General features: G+C 39.9%; 1 protein-coding gene across 1 annotated transcript; it reads right to left on the reverse strand.

The window, feature by feature from the left end:
• On the reverse strand, nt 1–27803 carry Has2 (hyaluronan synthase 2). The gene is made up of 4 exons (XM_052747832.1): nt 27690–27803; nt 16000–16626; nt 5164–5265; nt 1–3590 (listed from the first exon to the last, which is right to left on the reverse strand). Exons 2-4 carry the CDS (start codon nt 16624–16626, stop codon nt 2661–2663), a joined length of 1659 nt encoding a protein of 552 aa, XP_052603792.1. The 5' UTR covers nt 27690–27803; the 3' UTR covers nt 1–2660.

A 27803-nucleotide genomic window follows, 5' to 3' on the forward strand; every position in this document is an offset into this window, starting at 1 on the left:
TACTTTTTAAAAAATGATATTTATTATCCTTTTACTTCATGAAAAGACAATACATGTTTATGGTACTAGAAGAATACAAAAGTGTATACAGAATATAAATTAGCCATATTGCCATAATTAGATATAACCACATTTAAACACTGGTCATTACAAAATTGGTATGCTGCTGTACAAAACGGTCATGAATACTTCAAGTGTGACATTCTCCAACGTTCTCATATACTCTCTGATAGCCTGTTTAGTGGCTGACAATGTTCCATTTAACTGTTAAATAATGTTAATAAACCATTGAACTGTTGCTCATGTTATTCCATTTTAATTACTTTACATTTTTGTTATTTTGTGTGAGGAATGCAATGATACACAAATTTGTTTATTGCTTTTCTTCACTTCTGGGATTTGTTTCCAGCTATGACAAATTAATATAATAAAAATTTTCTCTAATTTGGGTAGCTACAAAGGAAGCATAGAGGAAGAATTTAGAGACAAAGATAATGTTAGTTGATATGGGCTCTCCGGGGATTTCCAACATAAAACTGGAAGATGTCTACTGAGTATATGAGTCATTAGCTGACATATTATCTTTGACCAGCCATGATACCTTTTCTACACACCTCATTTTTAGACTTATACCATTACATTCAGAAAAACAAACCCCCCTTCCCTTAGAAAAAAGAGACGGTAATCTTATCAAAAATATTTTATTTACAAAAAAATCAATTATACTATACATCCTATAATGGAAATACATTGAATAATTGCTAAAATAAATACAAGGCAATTAATTCAACTTTTTATAAGAATGAGAAAATTTGACATTTGAACGTTATCAAAGCTTAACTTAGAACATAAATAGTTAAAAAGGCAAACTCAAGTTTTAGTCTCATTTATTGTCGTGGTGTGTTTGTTTTCCACTCGCTGTGCATGCAGTGAGAGTCTGAGTTTTTCAGAACTTGAACAAACCTCTTCATACTCACAAGGTAGAATGTGCAGCTTCCCTTCATCATGATGGACCACGGAAGTCTGCATACTAAGGAAACAGCACATAGACTCTATATCTGCTTCACCACAATGCTTTTATCCAGCTATTCTTGTGTTAGTGCATGTTTGGCACAGGTCTACACAGCACCAGCCACAAGGCAAGATATATGGTGTGAAAAGTCAAATTGAATAACTGGGGCCTTGGAATAACTGAATTAGTCAAGTTCGGAAGAACTGGTTCATCACTTTTTGTATGTACCCGCTCTTAATAATGCTAATTAAATCTTAACATCATTTCTGCTTGTGGACATTTTTAGGAAGGCCAAGTATGGAAGAGATGAAACGATTACCTGTATAATTCAGAAAAATACCCTTCCTGAGAAGTAAAGAGGACACTTGGAACATAAATGTGCCAGTTCTGAATTATGTTTTATATTAGTTTAAATTCACTCAAGTAAACATCACCAACATGCAGTGTGAATTGGCAAACTCAGACACTAAACCTGGGAAACACACCTAATGTGTGTATGTTAAGGTCTACCACATACAGGCCACAAAATAAAACTTTTGATGAATTGCATTCTATTTGTCCCAATCACACAGATAAATTTTCACCAGCTTTCCATTTTCCTAGGCCTACACAAATACTGCCATCATCTCTAGAGATGACCCATTTTTGATGTTCATATTTATTCAGTACAAGGTGCCCAGTGTTTTCTTTCAAAGACTAGCATTCCCTTTTGAAAAAAAAAATCACATTCAAAAATTGCACTTTTCTACCCTTTTGGCCTCAACTTTAATGATTTGCTCTTGTACACACGTGAGTAATGTATTTTTACCTAAAAATTGAAATGTATCTTGGCCCTTTCTAGAAGAAATAAAAAGTTAGAATATTGAAAGTTTACATTTTTTTTCACAGAAATAAACTATTCAATTGTAAAAGGTAGAGAAAGAGAGAATCTTTTTATTCTTTCATGAACATCGGTCAACCAAGTTTCACATTTTGGGCAGGTTAATTTTTATAGTATGAATTTTTTAGAACCTATTTTATTATAAAAAAAAAGAAAAGAAAAGTGTATTTTGGCAGAAAAGTAAAATATAGACTATGATGTGAAATTTGTTTTTAAAAATTGGCATACAAAATGTAAAAACACAGTACAATTATATCAAAATACAGCATAGCCAGTGGCCTTTAAATTTTTCCTTTGGCATTTGATTTGGTAGCATTAAAGACAAACATTTTTTCCTTAAAAAAAGAAAGAAAAAAAATCATCTATCAAAAAAGTCCATAAGTTAGGTTGTCTAGGTTGAAAGAATGTTCCCTTGAGTTTTCAGAATCCTTTTCTTCCACAATCACCCACATAAAGCATGGCTAGTGAGGTATATAGAAAAACACTGTCAGGCGGATGCACAGTAAGGGGGAAAGTGCATAAACAAAGAAGTCATCCCACGTTCCTCAAAATGTCGGGTTAAATCCGAGTTTCTTCTTACTGATGTATCAATTCACTTTGGCAGAATCAAAAATCAACCCATCACACGTCTTTGTTCAAGTCCCAGCAGCAGTGATATGTCTCCTGTGGTGGCAGGGTGAGATGCCACAATACTGTACAACCCCTGGAGGAGCTAAGGTGTGTGTGTGTGTGTTGTCCCCATGTGTGACTGCAAACACCCCAGTGAGATCATACGTCAAGCACCATGTCGTACTGCTGTCCCTTCTTCCGCCTGCCACACTTATTGATGAGAACCACATACAGAGTCAAGAGCATGACCCAGTAGCATGCATAGATCAAGGTTCCCACAATGAGAACAGTCTGTTTGGATTCAGAAAATGGCTTTTTTGATTCCTTATAAATGGTGAAAATCACACCACCTAGAAGGATTGTAAACCACACGGACACTGGAATAAGTCCTATGAAATTAACAACAATGGTCTTCCTTCCAGATGTGCCCCACCCAGCTTTGTTTATGGTTGCAATTGCAAACATCTTGGCAGGAAGTAGGCTTGACATGTATAACACTGAATAGAGAGACATGAAGACCATGACAATATTTCCTCTAAGGCAGCTGGCAAAAGATGATTTTATGAGACCCACTAGCTGGACAGTTAACAGGAAGAGGAGGATGTTCCAGATTTTACCCCTGTAGAACAGCTGGATGACTGTGGCAATGAGAAAGAAAGGAAAGAATCCAGTGATAACAGCTTCATAGGTCATCCACAAGTGATGCTTGTGAAACCACATGGCATTGTACAGCCACTCTCGGAAGTAGGACTTGCTCCAACGGGTCTGCTGGTTCAGCCATCTGAGATACTCTATAGGTGTTTCAGTAAGGCACTTGGACCGAGCTGTGTATTTTGTTGCATAGCCCAGACTCAGCACCCGGTTGGTGAGATGCCTATCATCACCAAAACTGCATTGGTTGCCCATGAATTCCTGATTATACCAGTCTTCTACAAACTCATGCAGTAAGGAGTTTCTGTACATTCCCAGAGGACCGCTTATGCACTGGACACATCCAAAATAAGACTGGCAGGCCCTCTCTATATTAAAAGCCATCCAGTATCTCACACTGCTGAGGAAGGAGATCCAGGAATCATACTTGTTTAAAATCTGCAAGTAGAAAAATAAATAAACAGAAGTTAGCTTTAGCTTAATAATACCAACAAACCCCAAAGTGTCCTGAGATCACTGCCTGGCATGCGATCTGTTCTTCTGTGACTTGATTTTGGCTTCTCTTCTCTTTCTGCCACTCCTGGTCTTCTCAGGCTCTGTATTATGAAATAAGCTTGATTGGTTGGATGTATGTGTCTGTATATTAATGGATTTTTTTCCTACTTCATTATTCTCTTCTTCTTGCTATATTCTTTTGTGCTGTTGGGCATTAATATTGAGTTATATTTTTAAGCATCAATCATCAATCCTTAAATGTTCCCAGATGTGCTTTTGTAAATTACCATCTGAGAATGGAAGATTTTTAAGGTTCTAGGTGTGTTGTGATGGGTGTTCTGTTCACACTGGTTCCTGAAAGAAACAGGGTCACTCTAGGATTCTTCTGTTCTGGTTAACTTCCCAGTTTCCAATCCTTATCCGTTCATTTTCTTTCTCCATTTAGTAATACCTGGGATAAAAGACTCCCCCAAATAATTATTTCTATCTGAATTTTGTATATCTCTCTCCTTTTTAAAATAAATTTCTTTGTTCTTCCTAATATGATGTCTCACTATTGTCTTTTGTAGCATGCATGCATACATGGGTCACAAACCGATCCCGTTTTGACGTTCATTTTCTTTGTACTTCCCCTCTGCTGTTAAAAATTGAATACCATACTTTCAAGGGATATTTTGATTTAACCTTTTCCATATTTTCATATACTTATATTTCTGTCCAAGATGCATCAGTATTGTGTCATTAATAATTGTTTCTCCATTACTAATACACGGTGGGACACTTGTTGATTTTTGTCTTTGTCTGTTCTTACTGGTGTAAATTTGAATTGCTATTTCTCTCTTTTGCCTTTGCTTTTCAATTCTTATGTTTTAAAATTTTATGTGTATGAGTGCTTTTCCTGTCTATACGCATGTCCGTTATATGTATGCAGTGCCCACAGAGACCAGAAAATGGCAACAGAGTTCTTGGAATTGGAGCTATGGATGGTTGTGAGCCTTCATGTGAGTGCTGGACACTGAAGCCAGGTTCTCTGTATAAGCAGCAAATGCTCTTAACAATTTGATCATTTCTTCGGATCTTTCATTCTGTAATTTTAACCTACCACAGTGGCCAGATTTCTAAATGCAGAGGTATACAGCATACCATCCATTTCTAAATATACTTCCATTTCACTGCTTCTGTTACTAGATGACTGCATTATCAGATTTTAGTGGGGTTTTGAATATTAAGTTGTGATCTGAGGGTGCTTGGTGGAAATCATTATTCATACTTATACATTTGTAGTATATGTAACTTATCAGTCACTACGAATACATGTTATACACCCGGGCTAAGCATAGACATCCAAAATTATTTAAAGTTAGATAAGGCAACCAGGATTGAAGTTTATCTGATTCATGTTCTCACATGTTTCCAGCACCAAGACCATGGAACATTGAACACATAGACATTGAATGAATCAATACATGAGTGTTATTAAAACTATCTCATACAAAAACAATGAAACCACATGTACCTGGACATCTCCCCCAACACCTCCAACCATAGGGTCTTCTTCTAAAACTTTCACCATCTCCACAGATGAGGCAGGGTCAAGCATGGTGTCTGAGTCACACACCTGCCAAGGAGAAAGCAGGGAATGATTTAAAGAGAAACACGACTGGACCTCAATCACAGTGGAGCTTATGGACTGTACTCCTAGCCTTACTGTCCCCAAACTTCTGTCAGAAAGTGTGACAGAGGATTCTGTATATCATGCCCAATATAGACAGGTTTCCACCAAGTGCAATACACTGCTAGACAGGCTAACTTAAACAGTAGTTGAGTGTGGATAATCAGCCTGTCCCAGTTTGCTGGTTAATCTCAGTTGTCCTTTCACACAGTCTGTAATTGGCTTTCTGCTTCTTCATCATGCTGTACATGCAAGCCTCTATCAGGTGCCCGTGAGCTTTCCAGTCTCTAGAACTGTGAGCCAAATGAACTTCATTATAAATGATCCAGTCTTAGGTATTTTGTTACAGCAGCAGAAATCATCTCAGATAAGAGAGCCACGACACTCATTAATGGGACATAGTACTCTTTTCCAGTAAGTGACATAAAGCCCTAACAAATGTAATTTGACCAGAGTTGCTTTGTGATGAACCACTGGACAGGCTGTTGTGGTTTTTATGTGAAATGTCACTTATGATTTTGTCTGTGTGAACTTGGTCTCTAGTGAGTGGCACTGATTTGGAAGTTTATGGAACCTTTAGGAGATGGAGCTTCGCTGGAATCCTGGGAGATGGGGTTTGCAAATTTTAAACTGGTCTCTGCCCTCTCAGGTTCCTGATCCACAAAGAGATGAGCCAGGAGCTGCAGCCAGCTCCCATGATCACAGAGTCACCCACAGTCATGACTTCCCAGCCATGATGGATATGTATTCCTTTGAATACTGAGGCAAAATAAACCCTTCCTCCCCTAAGGTGTTGCCCGCTTCTCCCGAATTCTGTTTTTTGACATCAGTCCTGGCTATCCTCATAGTACAAACTCAAGATTTATCCTATTTACAGCCATAGGGAACACAATGATATTGTGGTCAAAGACAGGTGATGTGTTTGCTGGTGGCCTCATCAGATTATACCATCTAGTGGCTTTGTAGCCATTTTAGTGTACATAATCATACTCTACGATGTTTGCCCAAGTACAAAAGTCATCTAAAATGCATTTTCAGAGTATATAACCATTATCAACCAACACATAACCACATTTATAATCAAAATGGCCAATTTTAACCAAGCTCCGAATTTCCTTAAAAATAATTTGAAGAAAACAAATAAATTATCAAAGCATGGAGTCTTAGGAGCTAACTACATTTATTAACTGTAGTATGAACCACTCACCTTATTATCTAAGGAATCCCAACATTTTAAAAACCTGTCTCTTTCAACTTTGTTAATGCCTATTTTCCTGAAAAGATTCCTTGCTAGTGAAGATTGCTGGAAACAGTTATTTAAATGAAGTATTGGAATTTATGGATTTTAAATAATGTATGCACATACAATTAGAAGAAGCAATCTTATCACTTCTGATTTTAATTGTCGTAGTAAATTTGAGTTTAACTTATGGGTTTAAAATTTTTGTTGTTTTACTAAGTAGAAGCACTCCCTTACAAATGAAAAAAAAAAGTCTGTTCATTGTTCTTGTTGGGGTTGTCTGTTCTGCCTTATTGATTTTTGAAAATTATCTTTAGGATCACTATAGTCATTTATTTTGAGGAGGACAAAATAGGCAGAGGGAAGTCTTCGGTTTTTCATTCTAGAACACAAGACTTTACTAACACTCTTTTAAGTCCAAGCGTTCCAAGCCTGAGTAAGCTACACAAAGTCAATCAAAAAGTGACTTTGTCTCTTCCATGACTTGTTTATTACAAGTTTGCATAAGCCTACATGCTGGGCAGGAGGCCTGCACTAAGGGGAGAGAGAAGTAAAGGCACAAGTCCAGCCCTACTTGAGACTCCAGCATCTAAAGTTAAGGACACATCTACCTCTATTGACTTAAGTCAGGAATGGCAAACCAAAGCCTAAAATAAGCTTAAAACAACAGGAAGGGAGCAATCCAGAAGTAAAATTCAAATAACCCCGCCTGCTTCTAAGCATAAGTGAGCAAGAGGAACTGCCACTTTGAATGGACTAAACTTGAACTAAATCTCTGAAGTTCATATTTAAATTGGCCCCTCCCATTTTGCAAAAGAAACTCCAGGCAGTTTCTGAGAGAGGCTGTTAGTATGGTGAGCTTAGCTATATCAGGAGGAAAAGTTCTCAGAAATCTCCTGGGAAGGGGTTTGTTATCATAGGATTTAAGAGCTTTAAAGAATTTCAGTTTCTGGATTCTGTTTAGTGACTGAATGCCAACTAGAAACCCTGTCTTTACAAGCTGGAAAAAGCATGTGCACTCAGGGGCACAAGAACTTTTACCTAATAAGATATGAAGAACACAACTTTCATCCTTAAAACTCATCTAATAGGACATTGTTCCTAGTTTTCTCCTCACTGATTAATAACATGTACAAAATGAACGTTGACTGCTCAGCTCAGGGTTAGAACCTAGGACAGACATGCATTAGTTCATGAATAACTGAATCTCATGTCAAGAAAAGCTGTAGGGTGTGATTTGCACATAGGAGACAGGGCATAGATCAAAAGTCTTTGTCCATATTAGGGTATGATTGTGAATAGCTGAAGCACATAATAATTCGTTATAAGATTTCTCAGTAGCCAATAACAGAAATGAAGAAAAATAACAACTTCTGAATAAAGTAAGGAAAAAAAATAGTCCAATGTCCAGCCCACTGTTGGGAAAACCACAGAAAGACCAGTCCTCTTCTTTCTGTTTCTCACTCCCACCATTTTAGCCAAGAGTTAACCACGTCTTCTATATCTTTCCTTATATTAAGCAGGGATTGGCAAACAAGGGGCTTTAGGTAAAGACCAGCCTGCCACCTATTTGGATATTGCCTAGGGGTTACGATGATTTCTGTGTTTGAATTTGAAAAGAAACAAAATGAGGATATTTTGTCATGTATGTAGATTATATGAAATTCAAATATCACTGTCCATGGCATCCAGCCAAGCTTGTTCATGTACCTGTTATCTTGCACTGTGTTCACACTACAACAAAGTCAAACAGTTGCAAAGCATAATATTTACTCTCCAGGGTTTTACAAGCAAAGTGTGCCAACCTTGGGTTTAAAGTAATTGGCTGAAGGAAAAGGCTCTGCTTTCAAAAACGTAGCAGCAACACTGAGATTAAATGTTTTAAATCCCAGTTTTAATTATGCAAGGCTTTTCAAAGGTTCCTTTCTTCTCCATATAGTACAAAGAGTGGTGACTCATATAGCAGAGAATGTTAACTAGTGTATAGATTTTCTATAGTCAAGACTGCCTACCTTAAGAACAAATGTTCACAGAATCAAGTAACCTAAATTCTTGAGTCTTGTCTCTTACTAGTACACGGCTTTGAACTTATCACAATCAGGGTGCATTAGTGAGACCATGAATGCATAAATACTGCGTGTGTTACAAAGCACTGTATGCCATTAGTACAAAGTAGTAAGTAATCCTTAAATGTTTTACTTCTTTTTTATTTTTTATTTTTTATTTTTATTTTGGTTTTTCGAGACAAGGTTTCTCTGTGCAGCTTTGTGTCTTTCCTGGAACTCACTTTGGAGACCAGGCTGGCCTCGAACTCACAGAGATCTGCCTGCCTCTGCCTCCCGAGTGCTGGGATTAAAGGCGTGCGCCACCACCGCCTGGCATGATTGACTTCTTAAGAGAACCCAAACCTCAAAGATCTTTGCCCTACGGAGAGTGCTCAATTGAGAGAAGCACTAAAAGAGACACAAGACTTGATTACATGTAGACTATCTCTTATGGAAACAGATTATAGTTCACCTGGAAACATCTACAACAGTTAGGAACCTCACAGCAACCTAATTGGAGCTCCCCTCAAGAGCACTTCTCCCCCATCGCCTTTCATATCCTAAGACCCAAGTCCAAAAGGCAAAGGCTGTACGTTTCCCTCAAACTTTTGAAAAATGTCTTTCCTTTCAGTTTCACTAATGGATCACCTCTGTAGTTCATATTCCATCTTAACAAGCAGTGTACAGCCAGCACAGCAAGAGGAAATCTGAAATTGCTGTGGTTGACTTCTATGAGGAAACAAGTTGAAAAGAAATCAAGAACACTTCTGATGTTTCCTTTCCCAGTTCAACTCTTTCTTGATCTTGATCCTTTATCTTAACCTTGACTTTCCAACTTAACCTTGACTTTCCATCTTAACCTTAGCCCTTCATTTTAACCTTGAGACAATGTGACTATTTCTAGAGTGTGTGAAATTTGGTTTTGGTTCCTGCTACAACTTAATTATAAAGTAAATGGAAATTCTGGTCCTCTATCCCAAGGAATGTCTCTAAACAAAAGAGGGCAAGAGTGAGAAAAAAAAGAAAAAGCAATAACAAATAAACAGAAACAACAACAACACAAACCCGTCACAAATAATTACCAATTAGGAAACAGAAGATGGTCCCACTCTCCCTAAACTCCTCTAAGGATGCACCACTATAAACATTGAGAACTTAAAGGGAAGAAAAGGGAATGGGGAAGGGAGCTGATATTTAATTTAGTGGTAGAACACTCACCTAGAAAGCATTAGGCCCTGGGTTTTGTCTTTAGAACCAAAGCAAAAAGAAAGGAAGAAAGACAAAGAGAGACAGAGAGGGAGCAGGGAATAAAACAAAAGCACCATGTAAGATTTTAGAATGAAAATAAAACCATTCCCAATCCACAATCTGCCACTTACATAAACTTGGACCAGGTTCTTAACTTGAATCTCTCAGCTCATTTCTCTAAGCCTCTATCCCTCAAGACAAACATATAGATTATTATTGTTCTTATCAAATCTTGTCAGAATAGTTTCATGATAAGATAATATATATAAAACATTTACTAATGGATAATACATAGTAAATAATGAATAGAAATGATATACATGAAGAATCATATAAACAAAAAAACAAAGTTCCAAGAAAGAGCTCTTGGTGAAGTTAGTTTAACTAAACTATGACCCACCCCTGAGGCAGAGGGAACCAGAGTTTCACTAATACCTGACAAATTTAGATGACCCAAGTGATCTAAAGCCAATGTTGAAAAAAAGTCTTAGATTGAGTTATAGTTTGGTGGAAAGACGTATAAAATGTAAAGAGTGGTATGTATTTGACAGTAATTAATTCATGACTTGGTTGGGATACAAACCAAAGCACTTTTACTTGTCAATCTGCTCTCTTCTCCTTTAACATAATCCTAAATTAAGGGCCCTGTACTGAGCTTTCCACATTCCCTTCATGTGTTTTTGTTTGTTTCAAGACAAAAGCTCACCCTACACCCCAGGCTGGCCTCATATTTGTGATCCTCCTTCAGCCTTCCCTGTGCTATTATAGATGTGTGTCACCAGGCCCAGCTCTTATTCCCTTCCTTATGTTTTGATTTGTGTTGGTGTGTTATGTGGTGTGTGTGTTGTATGTACTTATTAGTGCAGGAGCGTACATGTGTGTTGGTGTGCATGTGAATATGTGTGTGCTTAGATGTGGAGGCCTGACTATGACTGTATCTTTCTTCATAGATGTCCACATTTTTGGAGACAGGTTCTCTCGCCGACCCTAAAGCTCATGGATTAAGCTAGATTGGCTGTCCCATGAGTTTCAGGGATTTACTTCTCTCTGCCCCACCTGAAGTTACAGGCACTAGCTGTGCATAGGCTTTTTACTTGGTAGGAGGTAAGGGGCATTGGGGGATGGAGGCCAAGGAATAAATTAAACAATTCTGAAAAAACAAAAATTGCACATCTTGATGGGGGTACTATGTGATGCTTTAAGAGGTATGTATATTATAACTGTTAAACTTAATTAATCATGTCTTTTGCCTCAAGAAACAAAGTGAAAATGAGAACCAAGACAGTAACAGATACATGGAGAGAACATTCTGATACAATTTGTCCTTTGTCTTTTACCTTACACTAGTAGATCTTCAGCATTTTGCTTTCAGTATCAACAGGTGGGAGGAGTAATAATGGTACTAAGTTCAGCCTTGATCTGGAAAGGATTTGTCAATCATGAGTTCTACCAGCAATAATGGATTCAGCAGAGGCCAAGTTCACAACAAATTAACAACAGAACTGGATCTCGCTATTCCTCTTTCAAAGTGCACTCAACCTTATATCTCCAAATATAATATTCTCAACACTGCCATGGGAATATTTCAGTTTCTTGGACTTTCTACACAGACTCAAAAATAGGCAAATGTCATGCAGCAGTTATCATTATTTATGATATCTGTGTTCTATAATTTTTCATAAAGACAGGAGCAGTAGTTATTAAAAATATTTCTAGCAGGAATCCAGGATTATGCTTCTCTGAGCCACTGATTACATTTTCAACCATTATTTTTGTTAACATTTTTATTGGTAGTTGTTTGAGAACTGTTTATATGCATATACCTGAGCAATACATAATCTTGTTGTGCTTGTGCTTCTGTTTAAATGTCTCTTAATAAATGAATATTACTGAGTACTAAGACTGAATTCATGACCAGTTACACATCCTGGAGAAAATTCATATATATATATATATATATATATATATATATATATATATATATATGCCAGGCAGTGTGGTAGTGGCACACACCTTTAATACCAGCACTCCAGAGGCAGTGGCAGGTAGAGCTCTATAAGTTCAAGGCCAGCCTCATCTAAAGAGTGAGTTCCAGGACAGCCAAGGCAACACAGAGAAACCCTGTTTCAAATCAAAACAAAACAAACAAAAGAAATCTGTGTACCTATGATGCTGTCAGGTTAAATTAATGATAAAATTGCCACTTGTAATTCTCCTGAGCTCTGGGAGTCCAGTTGAAGAGAGGGAAGAAGGATCATATGAGCAAGAGGGGGGTCAAGATCATGGTGGGGAAACCTACAGAGAAAACTGAACCAAGCTCAAAGGAACTCATGAACTTTAGACCAATAGTTGTGGAACTTGCATGGGACTGGACTAGGCCCTCTGCATATGAGAGACAGTTGTGTAGCTTGGTCAGTTTGAGGGGCTCCTGGCAGTGGGATCAGTGGGATCTATCCTTGGTGCATGAACAGGCTTTCTGGAGCCCATCACCTATGGTGGGATGCCTTGCTCAGCCTTGATGCAGCAGGGAGAGGCTTGGTCTTGCCTCAATTGAATGTACCAAGCTTTGCTGACTCCCCATGGGAGGCCTTAACCTTTTGGAGGAATGGGTGGGGGCTGGGCCGGGGAGGGGAGGCTGTGGGAGGAACAGGAGGAGGAGGGAAGAGAGGGGGATCTGTGGTTGGTATATAAAAATGAATTTAAAAAATTTTAAATTAAAAAAAAGAAAATGTTCATATTTATAGAATTCTTTCTGCCTGAGAAATCCTTAATGTACACATCAGGGGATTTTGGCTTTTTCTCTGTCTTATAGCCTGATGGCCACTTTGTTATGTAGATAAGAGATTTGAATAAACAATCATATAATGTAGATATCAAAATATGTTTTATAGTCTGATAACATTATGTCAAAATTTAATGAAAAATTAAATATAATCTTAAACTTTTGAAAATTCAGGAAAAAATACCAAGGGTATATGTTTAGAAAGCATTGATCTATCACTAGTGACTGATTTCTTGCAGGCCATTTAATTTTGTGCATTGTGATTTTTAAATACATAAAATATACTATTATAAATGTGGACTGCCTTAATAAATGAGATAACCAACATGAGCTTGCTTTTGAGGAGGTAAACAAGACTTTTCCCCTTTGGTGAGGTATAGGCAATTAGGTCAGCGTAGCCCCTTCTTGGAAACTGGTTTCATTACACAATACATCCATTCCAATGTCTAAACTTTCCTCTTCCTCTCTCTTCCTCCCCCATTCATAAGGGCTACTTTCCTTTCATTGTGTTTCCTTGCTTTCAGTTCTTCTTCTGTTTTTCTACGTGCTCTGTCTCTGAGAACAACCACCACCATCGCAGGTAAACTGCTACTACACTACCTTTCCCCAGCCAGGACTTCCTCAGTGTTCTGGCTTGAAAGGCTGCAAGTGCGGACAGTAGTCAGCCCAGAAGACAGACAAAGGGAGAGTCCACAATTTCTGAGGCCTTATTCCTGATCAGTCCAGAGGAACTGTAGAGTCCCCTGAGATTGTCTATAAAAGAGAGCACGCACACAGAAAGTCAAGTTGGCTTGGGTGCTATTGCTATAGGAAACACAACAGAGGGTAAGGATGGCTTTAAGAACATTTAGTATTGTTGGGTTTCTCCTTTGTGGGAGGTGAGATCATCTGTTAGTAGTTATGCCGGGAGGAGTTTGGATTGGGAACTGGGAGCATGGTGAAGATATGAAATAATAGGTCATGAGAACAATAAGCCAGAAACCCAAAAATCAAGTGCACAGAGTACTGAGGAGCACTGAAGACCAGCTGTGATTAGAAACCAAATGTCTTGGCCACACCTCTCCATGGTGAGTCGGTATTCTCTAGCAAGTACACAGATAGATGGTCACAGCTTCTTCCTTAGACTTCCAGTCCCTGTGTCATACCCATGGGGCATTGTGTCCTACTCTCCTTAAGGCACTTACCCATCAAGTTCAATCCCCAGCCAGGCTTTGTCACCACTGTCTTCACACTTCTCTCCTTTTTGTCTTAATGTGGCCTCTACTTCACAATTTCCACACTTTCGATCAGCCACAAGAGAAAATTAGAGCATTCAGGGTTTAGTTTGAACCTTAAGTAGCTGCCATTTTGTAATCAAGCAAGGTTATCTTTCAGGAGGTTTGTTGGGGAATAGCATGGGAAGGAAGGGCCAGCTTTGGGATATTAAATGATTTTTACTCCTATTTGTGTGCTTGCAACTGCAAGAGAGTCTCAGAAGGCCTCGGAGCCTAGATGCCAGGAGTTGCTGGGGTCAGTCTTTTAGAAAGTTTAGTCTGGAGGAAGACTCCAACAGGAAGCCTACTCTAGCCTTTCATATTCCTTATTGCTTTTTCCTGGACAAGCACAGAGCACAGTTGTCAAGGAAACAAACAAAGCTCAAAACAAGAATGATGGGAGAAGGGGGTTTGGGAGGAGTAGGTTAAGGAAAAGGAAGAATTAACACAGTGATGTCTTCCTTGGAACTGACAAGTGTAACTAGAATTAAAAGCAAAATATCAAAACAGATGTTTTCTTATTTAAGGCAAAAAGCTTTGTTTTTTGTGTTCTAAGTTATCCGTTTCTTTGGGAAACATCCTATCATCTTCCTATCTAGATCCAAAGGTATAAACATCAAATGTCCAGAAATAACTGAATCTGCCTTAATAAGTAAAAGTTGTACCGCTGAGAAATTAGGAGACAAACAAGAGAAGACCTATGCTGACTCCACAGAAATTATATTAATACGCAAATGGAAACCAGTGAAATACCTCCTACTCTTCCCACACTGTCTGAAGTTAACCCCATGACAACAACAGATGGTGCATACTATATATTTTAGTATAAATTGGAGGAATAATAAACAACCTATTCACGGTAAGATCTCTAGTTATATGGGCAATAACCATGTAACTTTTGCTAAGCCCTAGAGATGTGTTGATTGATCTAATTATTTTAAAGTGCATTTTAAGATTGGTTTACTCGATCTGGTAAACTGAGGCTCAAGGAGGTGAAATTTCTCAGTCAACAGCTAACAATCATTGTGATTAGATACTCAGGCAATGACTGTAAGATCATTACTCAGTCTCATCTCATTATTGGACCTGGGAGTATGACATGTGTCGATAAAGATCCCTAAGCAATGGGATCTCACTTCTAAAAGCAGGCTTTCCCTTCAGTGAGGATGGACAAAGGGCTACAATGGCTTTCTTACACCAGACTTACTCCTCTTTTCTTGGTCTCATCATGGTCAAAATCTAACTAAAGAAGCTGAAAACAAATGAAAACGAGAAAAATGCCGCATACCCAGTGTGAGCTGAGGGAGGAGAAGCCTTGTAGGGAGCTAGAAGGGAATTAAGGAGACACAGCCTGCCTCATTTTCCAGCAAGTACACATCATCCCCAACTCTCTCAAAGGTCAAGTTGCAGTGAGGTAATGCTGCTTGGGGAGTGAAATAAACAGCACATTGGTTTTGCTCCCTCTCCAATGGTTTGCCCCTCCTTTCCCTTTTTTCTTTCTCCCTCTCAATTTTACAATCTTCGCTCTTTTTAAAATCAAGGGCATTTTCACCACTCCCCTTTTCCCGAGTCTGCACACCAATCATTTTCTAGTCTTCCTTTCAGCCCTGCAGCTTTTCTCAAGAAAAGCTTTCCACTCAGGCAGAGGTTATTTTCTTACAGAGCTGCTGCTGCTGCTGCTGCTGCTGCTGGTGGTGGTGTGTGTGTGTGTGTGTGTGTGTGTGTGTGTGTGTGTGTGTGTGTGTGTGTGTGTGTGTGTTTAAACAGTGAGGACAAGGATGTTGGGTTTGACTTGGCAGAATCCAGAGGGACAGAGAAGAACGAAGGAAAAGAGAAAGAATGAAAGGAGAGGTCTCCTGTCCAAATAATCCCAATTTCTAACCAATGGCACGGACAAGGAAGCACTTTCATAGATGCTTTTAACAGTTTTACAAGAATGTTTTTTTTTCTGTCTTTCAAAATGTGCTTTCAACAGTCATGCTGTTTTCCAATGGACTGAAAGGAGCCCTGTGTTCAGAAGGGACGAGGATGGGCTATAGCATAGGGCTGGGGAGATACAAAAGCTGCTTTATTTCAACGTATGTTTGCCCTGGCAGGCATTTTTGGACCTACCTGTACATAATCCACACTTCGTCCTAGTGCTCTGAAGGCTGTGTACATGACTTCTCGCTTCCCGCCCCATTTTTGCATGATGCAAATGCTTTTGTTAGACAAGACCAATTGTGTTACATGTTGTGAACTTTCTTTATGGGACTCTTCTGTCTCACCAGGTCCCTTTTCATGGAAGTTGTTCTTCCAGATGTAGGTGGCTGATTTGTCCCTGCCCATGACTTCACTGAAGATGTCCATCATGTAAAGGTCATCATCTGAGTTCCCATCTATGACCATCACGACTTTAATCCCAGGGTAGGTCAGCCTTTTCACAGATTGCAAACATTTTCGTAAGTAGTCAGGATCTTCTTGATACGCAGCAATGCAAAGAGCTACAGTTTTGTTCAATTTAATGGGGGTTTCAAGGGACTTTTTCATTTTCCGGTGTTCCAAAAAGGCAAAGAGGCTTTGGATGATGAGGTGTGATGCTAAAAATGCACCATAGAGTCCAAAGGAAAAATAGTAATTATCCGTTTGGATAAACTGGTAGCCAACAATATAAGCAGCTGTGATTCCGAGGAGGAGAGAGACTCCAAAAAGTGTAGTTCCAATTATTCGCAGGACACATAGAAACCTCTCACAATGCATCTGTAATGTAATCAGAGATCCTTGTTGTTAACCAATCTTGTCCCAGGCAAGATTATCATATACAGATATTATAGGCATCAGTGAGCACTGTACAAGGAGCATTCAGGGATTCCCCCCACACCTCTTATTTGTATTCATTTTATATTTATTGCTTGATAATTTGAAACTTGTATTCAATAGATTTGATCAATACTACTGTCTACTCCATCCTTTCCAACTCTTCTCATGCTGCCACCATGATGCCACTCTCCCAAATTTATGCACTCTTTTTTTTTCAATCTGCTTAGTCTACTTAGTGCTGCCAACCTGTGCATAGATATAGCACCATTAGAGCCATATGCTGAGCATAACAACCTATCAGAAGGTGCATTACTGATGAAAATTGAGTCTTTATTCTCCAGCAGCCATCAATGGCCAATGGCTCCTTAGCTAGAAATGGGACTTGGTGTGCCCCTCCCCCACACATCATTCACAAATTACAACACCGAGTTTCTCACTTAACTTGTTATGTTGACACCAGAGCTCATCTTCAAGTCAGGATGCCCAGATAGCATAACTCACAGGACTGTTTCAAGAATCAAGTGAGTGGGTAGTGCTAGCATATGTCACATTGCATTGAATACATACCTGGATGCATTGTTCTCAGTGTCTTAGGTCCGATGTCTAAGGCAGCTAGCTCCCTTTGTATGTAGCCACAGCTAGGCATCAAAATAAATTTCCTAAAGCAATATTTTTGCCTGCTCAATACTTTCTTCAGTCCATAATTACTGATGAGTAAGAAATCCACAGAAGATTCTGCTGACCTTCCCATGAGAGTATGACTTCATCTCATCTCTAACACACATCCCTAGGCTTACATCTCCATGAAGCTGGATGAGGTTAGAGATTAGGAAGACTGGGTTCCGGGACTAGCTTATCAGTTAGTGCTGTGATCTGGCAAGCATCATCTCACTTCCCTGGATCTCAGTGTATTTGTTTGTGCATATGTTTGCTGTTTAAGACCTGTTCAAATGCTCACATTTTACAAATCCCCCTTAGATGTTAAAGTCTGTTACCCCTAGATGTCCTGTATAAAGATCTTTCCAAGCTCCTGTATTCAGATGTCTGCCTCTTCCACCCACCAGTGTCAGGTGGTACAGGCCTGAAGGTCAGGAAAACAACAGCATCATCATAGAACAAAATGCATATTATTAGAATAATGGCTTCATTGAGTAAGAAAAAACATCCCGCTGGATTCCAACAACTGAAAGTCCATCCTATCAAAAGATCCAGCAGATCAGACCTTAAGCCTATCTCAGGTTTCAATTCACCCCTCAATTCTGCATGTATCCTAAATAAGGTTATGTGGTGGGGGATATGTGTGTGTGTGCATATTTCTGTATGCACAAGCACATATGCACCTGTGTGTGCAGGCATGTGGAAACCAGATGGCAACCTCCAGGGTCATGCCTCCAATGCGGTCCACTTTCTATCACACTTTTTTCTTTTTGAGACAAGGTCTATCATTGGCCTGGAATTTTCCAAGTCACCTGGACAGTGAACCTTAAGAATCTGCACACCTCTGCCTAAACAACGTTTTAAATAATTTAAGGAGTGGAGAGCTGTAGCTGGAGATTTTCTCTCCAGCTTCCGCCAAGTCCTACTAGCCCTGGAGCCTACTTATACAATAAACACACAGACTCTTACATTATTTAAACTGTTTGGCCATTAGCTCAGGCCTATCATTGTCTAGCTCTTACTCTTATATTTAGTCCATTTCTATTAATCTATACTTTGCCACATGGCTCATGGCTTATCGGTACCTTACATCTTCCTTGTCCTGGTGGGGGCTCCAGTTGTCCCCCCTCTGCCTTCCTGTTTCCTCAATTCTCCTCTCTGTTAGTCCCGCCTATACTTCCTGTCTGGCTACCGTCCAATCAGTGTTTATTTATACAGAGTGACATCCACAGCAGAGAGCCATTTTTTTCTGTTTCCTAAATCATTTCTGATATTAAGCATTGGAATTTTGCTCCATAAACCCTTTTTATTTTATTTTAAGCTCCCCCTTCTAGGAATGAACTACCATAAGATGAATAATTGTTACAAATGCAGTGTTCCTTTGTTCACATTTCCATACCCACTTTGGGAATGGGTTATATTTGCGTATCATTAATTTATAATAATGTTGTAGTCCAACTAATGTTTGAAACGGAATGAATTTATTTTAAATGAAAAATTTGAGAGTCCAATTATCTCCACAAAACTTTTTCCTTTGTATGTTGTTTATAGTCTCCTAATCCTTATCAAACTGTAAAGATGAATATCCCTTAGGAAGTAGTAACATCTTGGTTATTAACAACTGTGCAGCTATCTTCACATTTTATTGCATCTAATCACGCTTGACTTGGTATGCACTGGACTTCTCAGAAATTTTGATGAGTCTATCTACCAAAATTGTTGCCTTTCCTTGTCCACAGACAGTATGATGGAGCTACAATATTGTGGCCTGTGGAAATTTAAGATAATAATTCTAGTAGAAGAGAGAAAGATTTTTAAAAAGAACATCGTCTCCCTCCAATCTTTTTTTAAATCTTCTTCTGGTCTGAATATATACCAGCAAGGTTCTGGGGGTATATATCACCCCAAGATAAAAATAGAGGTTCGTCATTCATTGCATTAAATGTAGAATGCAGTCATTCATCTATCAAGGCAGCTGCATGGACTCATGTTAGCAATAACTAACTTACAGGATTTTGTTTTGTTTAAATTGACCATTATACATTTTTGGATCTCATTAACCCTAATTAATATGACCAAGATAACATAATGTAGGCCAGAGACCAAGATCCTGGCTATCTTTCTACCTTGTGGACACCATTTCCTTCTGTTAAATGGAAATGATCATGCTCATCAGACTCTTCAAAACACTGTGCTGAGGAGCAAAGCAAAACAGAGTAGAAAGCATGTCTAAAAGCCAGAATCACTGCCTCCTTTGAAGGGTCAGTTGGCTAGGAAGCCGAAAAACATTCAAAACAAAATAGATATGTGAGTTACACATTTAGCAGATATACAAGACACCCTGGTGTGTGGTATCAGAGTCTGATGACAGCAACCTTAACACAAATGGCAAGTTGAGTCTGCTGGAGAAAGAGTGAGCTGCAGAGTCTTCCATGAGTAGTGAGCAAGGACTGTATCCCTTGTTAATTAACAGAGCCGACAGGATGCTGAGCACTCCCAGAGCCCACATTAACCGATGCCTAAAGGTGCTGCAAGCACCAGACTTGGAACTTGTCATTTCCAAGACATGAGTCATTCTCACAAGAGTGAAAAATTTCAAGGGGACCAAAGCATTTGCCAGGGAGAAGCTTACATGTGTGTTCAGCTTGCGTTTAAAAAAATCACCATCACTAGCAAAAGAACAGCCTTTTCTTCCCTTATTCACATTTTCCTTGCTTTTATCAGCACACATGGATGTAGAGAGCAGTCACAGAGCATCTGCTGGCCACAGCTGAGGTGGGAACACCCTCTGACATCATAGGCGTCTACAGAATGTCCTTTTGAAGCCTGGGAAAGTTGCTAACAAACTGCAATAATGTGGTTAGAATTGAACCTTTGTATTCCTGCTACAGCTCAGTACTGTCGGGTGAGACACGTAGAGCATCTCAGAGTGGGCCAAAGGGCAAAAGGCACATTGTAAAGCCTGCTTTGCTGAGTAGGTGCATGGATCTCAGAGAGTGACAAACAGGGATGTGTGTGTGTGTGTGTGTGTGTGTGTGTGTGTGTGGTTTGTTTAATTGCTCTGAGCAATTTCATAGATGTGGGTACCATATGTGTAAAATTTCTCAGAAAATCCTTAATTCAAACACTCTGTTATGCAAACCTACTTTTCAACTAAAAGAAGAATATGTCTGTGAGGCTTTTCTCTTGAGTTAGAGAAACTGGGTTATTTCAGTCCTAGATCCTAAGAAAGATGATTTAGAAATTTACATACTGTAAATATTTCAAATGTAGAACTTGAATTTGGGGAGTGGCTAGATCAGATTTTAGCCCATTGGCTTTTGGATTGCTACTGTGCTTGGACTTGATAGCAACTATTTAATAACTTCTTTTCTTCCCCCCAAAATTTAGGTGAAAACAAAATGTAAAAGAATGGATTACTCTAATACAGTATAAGCTCATATCTCCACCCATGCGTTCATGCATCTGTACCTCTCTGTACCTCTCTCTCTCTCTCTCTCTCTCTCTCTCTCTCTCTCTCTCTCTCTCTCTCTCTAACACACACACACACACACACATCTATCTATCATCTATCATCTATCTGTCTGTCTGTCTTTCTGTCTCCATCTATCTATCCATATATATATATATATATATATATGTTGTTTTCACTAATGCATGCATGACATAAAACACTGCCTAATTTACAGTTAATATTCACTCAGCTGAGTGAATGGATTCATCAAAACTGTCATCATCATTATCCCCTATGCAGCGGCAGCTAATAGTTATTTGTCATTTATTTGGCTTTAAGCAGAAAAGAAAGGCTTTTGTTTTATTTTTAAGTCATATGATCTTATTTCATCTTAATGTCTTGAGGTGGCAAACGTATTATTAATCACACATCATAATGCATGTATATGACAAAGAAACCAAAATACTGAGTATTGAAATTACCCACCCAAAGTTACAAATCAGGAGTGGGACCTACACAGTGCCTTAAATCCAGATAGCATTTGCTGAGAAAATGTTGAATCCTTATGAGAAATTACACAGAAGTCTTTTGTTTCTAGCTAAAAACTGCATGGCACAGGGAAGATTGGGGGAGAACTTTAAGATGCATCCCTGTCATTGTGGTGTGTAGACAATGAACAATCACGTTGGTTTGGATATATGGCCAGACAATATTCAAAAACTCCTGGGCTTGTGTACTTTTCCATATGCACGCAGCTTAAAGAGATAAAGAATAGTGTTGCTTCCAAATAAGCTAGTGGCCCATCTAAGCAAGTGTGATTTTAACGCCAGCAGCAGAAATCCTGTCTTGCCATAAGAAAGGGACTACTGTTTTCAGTACTGCCACCTGTGAGGAGACATACAGCCTTACGGGTAGCTCATCTCCCCGACATGGGACCCTGGGTCAGTAAGCATCAGGGCCTTTTCCTCACCCTTGACCATGAGGAAATGTCTTAGTGCCATGTTGAGAACTGAGTTCCCATAGATTTCATACAGCATCCTTCTATATTTGATCTGGAGAACTGAAGCTCACTCAGATTTGTTGCATGAGTATCTGGGAAAAGCAGCAGGTAGTAGGTCAGATGGTCTCTTCCAGGGTGTACAGTTTAATGACTGTGAGGAGTCCCAGACCAGCTCTAGAAGACTTTGGGGCAATAAAGATAATAAAGACAGAAGATATGCATGGTCCCTGAGAACATCCAGAGCAATTATGACTTGCAATCTGTGCAACTTTATGAGTAAGGGGGTCACATTTGGGCTACGAGGGATAAGAAGACTATCTTTGATGCACCAAAAGGCTATCCCCTGCAGTCCTGTTCTGTTCATTAATCCTCACACAGCTTTATATTTTGGCTCTAATGACTTGTAATTGTGATTATGATCGTGACGGTGAGTGTCTGTGAGTGTGTGTGTGTGCGAGTGCGTGCATGCATCTGTGTTGTCTCTTCAACTGGAGAGATTATGAGGCATTGACTAGATTAGCAAAAGTTTTGAAATCAGATATACTTATGTTCAAATCTCAGTTTGTCATTCACCCCATAGAATTTGGCCTAAAGCAAGAGATCGAGTTGAGATATAATCACAGCTCCTCCTTTTAATCTTGGGGCAACCTTGAACAAGGTACATAAGATAATCTGACTTCAGTTTCTTAAGCTTTTCAGTGGAGCTGTCTTGTACAGCTGCAAAGGAGATAATGAGGTGGACGGATAGGAGAAGCTTTTAAAAATAAATAGCTATCAATTAAATCTTTGTAATGCTGTTTTCCTACCCATAATGACCTAATTAGCTTCATTTGCCTCCCTTGTAGTCACTGCTACTTGTTAGTTAATAATTAATAAATTATGGCCTGATGAACAGTACGGAAGAATTAGGGGTTAGAGAAATTTGATTCAATCCAAGCTTTGCCCTACACCAGCTATCTGACTTTACACAAACTTTTGAAGGTTCTGTGAAGAAGCTATGTGACAATTCAATTGATATAATGGAACTTCAAATTTTGAGAGCGAGCATTAAGACTCGTGAATTTTAGTATTGCTGCCATTAGTATCACGGATAAACTTGGGTTACACTAAACCCTCCATTTCCATGGTCTTCACCATATTTACCTGATGAGAATAGACAGAAAATTCTTCTTGGTATCCACTCCTTGCACTTCATTTCCTGGTCTCTGAAGGACTTGTGAATAACACCGTTTTGAGGAACGAAGCATATATAAAATGCTTTGCTTGAAATATGGTGTGTATTTAAAAATGATTCTTTTAACCATCATTGTTGATACAAGCCAATATTTTAATGCAAATAGAGAATAATAATTTATAAAGTCCACACCTGCTTCCTCTCCTCATTATATTTTCAAATCCATTGAAGACTGTAACTTGCAATCAACATGTCGTCACATTAAGAACACAGAGATGACAGGAGACATGTAAAGGATGTTTCTTTACTGAAAGCACTGCTCCAGACTCTACCAATATATAGACCAGTACTGGAACATAAAATTTCTTTACCATAAATTCATTAAATATTTTGTAAGTGCTTCATTTTTTCCCCTATAGGTTTTATATGCTGTGTACAATCTTTAGAACTGGGAGTATTGGTGCAGAGAGGTGATATCAGCAAGGATAATGGAAACTTGCTTCTCCATAATAAAAGTTATTTATATGATAGTTCTGCCAGCTAGCCATGGACAAAAAAAAATTGATAGTGAATGAAAGGTTTAAATTCAGTGATTCCCAAATGTTGATATGTATCCGATTGACCTAAAGACATATAAAATCAACTGGTGTGTTGTTGGGACAGTATTCAGAGTTCCTTGATATAAGTTGCAACTACAGTATCACAAGATTCTAAAGTGCAACAAAGTCTGGGCCAGCAGATGCTGAGTTACAGAGTTCAATCCTCCTTCACCTTGATGTTTATTGTGTCATTTTCTTCTCTTATCTGTTAGAAACCAGAGCTAGAAATACCCAACTGAAGTTCTCTCAAGTCTTCATAGTGGAGCACGTCAATGCCTTTCTCTTACCCCTCTGACCTGCTTTTTCTTTGAAGTTATCTTTCTATCTCTAGTCTCACCTCAGTTTTCCTAGCAAAGACCCTGGAGCCAACTAGGCAGAATCAGAATACAAAGTCTTTTAACTGCCCTGTCACTCAAACGGAACTTCGGGCTTCAAATTTCTCTGCACTGCACCATCAATTTTAATCATGTACTTCTAGCATAGCCTTCTTCCCAAACTGCAAGTGTCTCCTAAATGTCACCATCCTGCCCTGTGTTCATAGTGGAGGGGGAAATTACAAGGAGTTGACATGCAGCCTTCCTGACTACCAATACTTGGGCTTAAAAACTTACTCTTTAAGTCATGTTATGCAGTAAAGCATAGCACAATGTCCAGTCCCTGTGAAATAATGTAAAGCCTTATGTAGCAAGTTGATACTCATTCTATGGATGTTTATGTGACAGGGAAAGTAATGAAACTCAAGCTGTGGTAACTTATGGCCATGAATTTTCTATACAAGGAGCTAACCCTTTTTTCAGTCAACACAACAGTTTCCAAGAGCTCCGTCCCTATCCTTGCAGCTTCTAGAAGAACACAGCCTGGGTATTCATGGATGAAAAGAAATCAGAAAGACACAGAGCTTATGGGTTAGTCCCTCATTACATAAATCTGTGGACTGCACATCATGCATGATGCAGGTAGTCAATAACACACAACTCCTTGTTATTCGTTCTCAGATTTCAAATGATATTGTGCAATGAAAATTCCCCAAAGGGGATCTCCACTTGGATCCCAAGACAAAGGCTTTCCCCACAGTGCCAAAATTAGGAAATATCTAGAGAAAGATATTTTTTAATGTGTTTTTTAAAAAATCAAAGAAGAAAATGCTTTGTAAAGTCTTGCAGCGAGGTGTGGTGATGCTGAGAATTTTTGATTTGGAGATGAATCTGGTTTCATAGTGAGACTATGTCAAAAAATAAAGGAAGGGAGGGAGGGAAGAAGGAAGGAAAGAAGGAAGAAAGGAAGGAAGGGAGGGAGGGAGGGAGAGAAAGAAGAAGGAGGGCGAGAGAGAATCAGAACATCAAGAGATCTTAGTTGGTAAAGATAGCCCAAACGGAAAAGTATTTATGAAATGCAACAATGTGAACTTACACCCTATAGAGCTAATAAAAAGGAGCAGTTCGAGCTATCTTACTTTCTAGTAACTATTGCTTAGTCTCCCATTGCACAAGTCCTGTTTTCCTGGACAACAGCCGACTGTATATAGTATTTACTTTCCTCAGAGTGATATTCAAATGTGATGCTAATCACTAATATGTTATATATTTGGATTTGTATATGCTGATGATTTCCGGTTTTAGATATAATAGAACCAACCAAGGTAAAATGCATCTAATCAACACATTTACAATGCAGGTGTCTAGTCATCTAACTAAGGTAAGGGGTAAGGGAAGGAGAATAGGAAAGATGATATTCCAGGTACAAGGCTTTAATCTAGAACCTCCACATAGGATCTGGGTTTGTTGAGAATTGTGAACACGCAAAGCATAACATATGTGCCACATCTGTGCTTTCTGTCTCTAAATTTTCACTGAAAATGTAAAAGAACCACTACTCTACTAGGGAAACCTTTGAGAGATTGTTACTACTCAGAAATACGATCTCATTTGAGTAGCTAATCTTATCTAGGAAACTGTAAACATTAAACTTATGAATGACTCATTTTGCATAGGCTGGAAGGCAAAGAGAAAGATTTAAAATTTGAGTTATTTTCAACCTAATAGTTTTTGCAAAATGTAAACGTTGTCCTTAAGTAAATAGGTTGATGGGCATGGATATTTGTTCCACAGAAATGCATCTTTCAATTTAAAAGTCTCATACTCTAAGATCAAATATGTGCCGACTATTCAAATATTTACTTTTAAAATAACCTATTAAAAACAAATCACAACCAGATTTAACACCTCCAAAGGTACACTGCTATATGCCTCTCTTTAAAGGGAAATCCCAGGCTAAGCCTTGACATCTACAATGGGCAGGGAGGCTGCTCTACCAAGTATGTGCCACACCACTTCAAGGAAGCCAATCTGCTTTCCTTAGCTTTACACTAAGCAGACCTTGAGTGTCTATATATACTCTGGCCTCTAACGCGGGGTGGGGGTGGGGGTTTAGGGTGGGGTGCAGGAGGCGGGGGAACCTTTCCGGGCCAATCAGAGCCTCCAAACCTATTGCATCACATACACCCCTCCCAGGGTGTGACATCAAATGCAATCCCAGCCCAGCCACGTGGGTTGAAGTAGTGTAACGTTTCTGTGCAGCTGCCACAGAGACTCATTTGGCAATAAAGGGTCCCAGGAGGTAGCGAAGTGAAGGGCGGGGAGGGGCCGGCTGGGCTTCTACATGTTCCAAGCCCGGACGGGGTTTCTGCAGCTGGTTTCCCTAGTGGCTCGGGGTACCTGAGTCAGGATAGTGTGCCCTGGCGTTTTGGGGATGTCCAGAGCAATGCTGGTGGAAACTGGAACCAAAGTCGGTGTAATAAGACCTGGGTCTTGTAAGCCCTGGTCCTCAGACACCACCCTGCTCCCAGCCCTTCTTCCCAGCCTTAATGGTCCTTTTCAGAGCTGTTCCCCCTGGGCTGTCTTTCTTGGGCCAGAGGAAGCCGCTTCTGTCGCCGTGAAGTTCTCACCCTCACACAGACCCTCCTTTCAGACCCGCCCTCTGGTTCACCGGGACTGATTTCTAAGCCCTGGCTCACTCTGGGCGGGAACCACCGTGACGAATTCCGCCCAAGGTGTTGATTATCCCGTCTCAACCCAGGCTCTGGCTCCCCTCCCACCTCCACTCCGGCTCCCAGGGCCCCTCGACCCCACCCTGGGCAAGGGTCTAGGGAGAGAGCCCCTAAGTCCCCCCACACAGCGGTGTCTTCAGCTGCAGCAGAGCAAAGAAGCGCCAGCGTGCTCCGTGCCACGTCGTATTTGGCTCAGGAACCGGTGCAGCTGCCGGAGCGCAATGCTGTCCCGGCGCACGCCCTGCCTCTGGGCTTCAGGAGACAGCCTGGAGCAAGGAGGGATGCGCGCCTTCCTCTCGCCCCCAGTGGCGAATGCCACCGCCTGCGTTAGGGACCCCTCGCCCCAGAAAGGCTTCCGCAGGGTGGCTGAGTCCGGATGCACCCCGCCTGACACTTTAATGGAGTTTGGAAACTGCAAAAGAGAGTGGAGGCCCTGGAAAAGGGGGGAGTGGCTGAACCAGGATGGTAGCGAGGAGGTGGCGCAGGACTTTCCTTCCTTGGGGTCTCAGCCCAACAGAGCTAGAAGCCTGGCTCGCTTAACCCTTTCAATGCAAACCAAAATTCAGCTTCCCATCCCCCCGACCCCCCTTTAAGCACACAGAACTGTGTCAGGGTGTTCCTGCCCACATAGTAACAGGGGTGGGTGGGTAGGAAGAAGGGAAGGGTGGGAAGGTAAGGACGTTTATGGAATGCATTTTTCCTTACACAGTGGAAATCCTTGTTTTCTAGCCCCGGAGCCCGTTTGACGCTCCGGAAGATGCCTAGTGGAAAAGTACATCTCCGGACAATCAGCTTCCCTAGGCTACACAGTTACCTGTGCGCCCTGAGAGGCAGGGGATTTCTGGCTAAGGCACAGGGATGATAAAAGCTGCTGCCAGATCTGATAGTGATTGGCAATATTCCCTAATATGCAGTCTGTTGGAAAAAGAAAACTTTAGACCTCACATGTTTCTATAGAAACTGGGTCTTTTTTTTTTTTTTTTTTTTTTTCCAAGCTCTGTGGATAATTTCTTCCCTGCCCGGGGTCTATCTAGGGCATTCACAGTTCACCCAAACGCGCCTGTGTAACGTACCTTGTTCAGTTCCTGCTCATAAACTCGTCCTCAGCCTGTCTGTGTGGTCCCGGAGGGTCGTGGAAGGCAGTTTCCAAAATTGAGGTAATAAGAAATCAGATGAATTTGAGACGA

Source organism: Peromyscus californicus, unplaced genomic scaffold (assembly GCF_007827085.1).
Source record: "Peromyscus californicus insignis strain IS unplaced genomic scaffold, ASM782708v3 Scaffold_20__1_contigs__length_68692818, whole genome shotgun sequence".
In the NCBI taxonomy this organism is placed as follows: domain Eukaryota; kingdom Metazoa; phylum Chordata; class Mammalia; order Rodentia; family Cricetidae; genus Peromyscus; species Peromyscus californicus.

Excerpts from the sequence above, each read along its gene's own strand:
- Has2 (XM_052747832.1), bottom strand. The coding sequence starts at position 16,626 with ATGCATTGTGAGAGGTTTCTATGTGTCCTGCGAATAATTGGAACTACA. Across the intron at positions 5,266-15,999 it reads GAAGTGTGGATTATGTACAG|GTGTGTGACTCAGACACCAT; the intron begins GTAGGTCCAAAA and ends TCTCCTTGGCAG. Across the intron at positions 3,591-5,163 it reads GTGTTGGGGGAGATGTCCAG|ATTTTAAACAAGTATGATTC; the intron begins GTACATGTGGTT and ends TTCTACTTGCAG.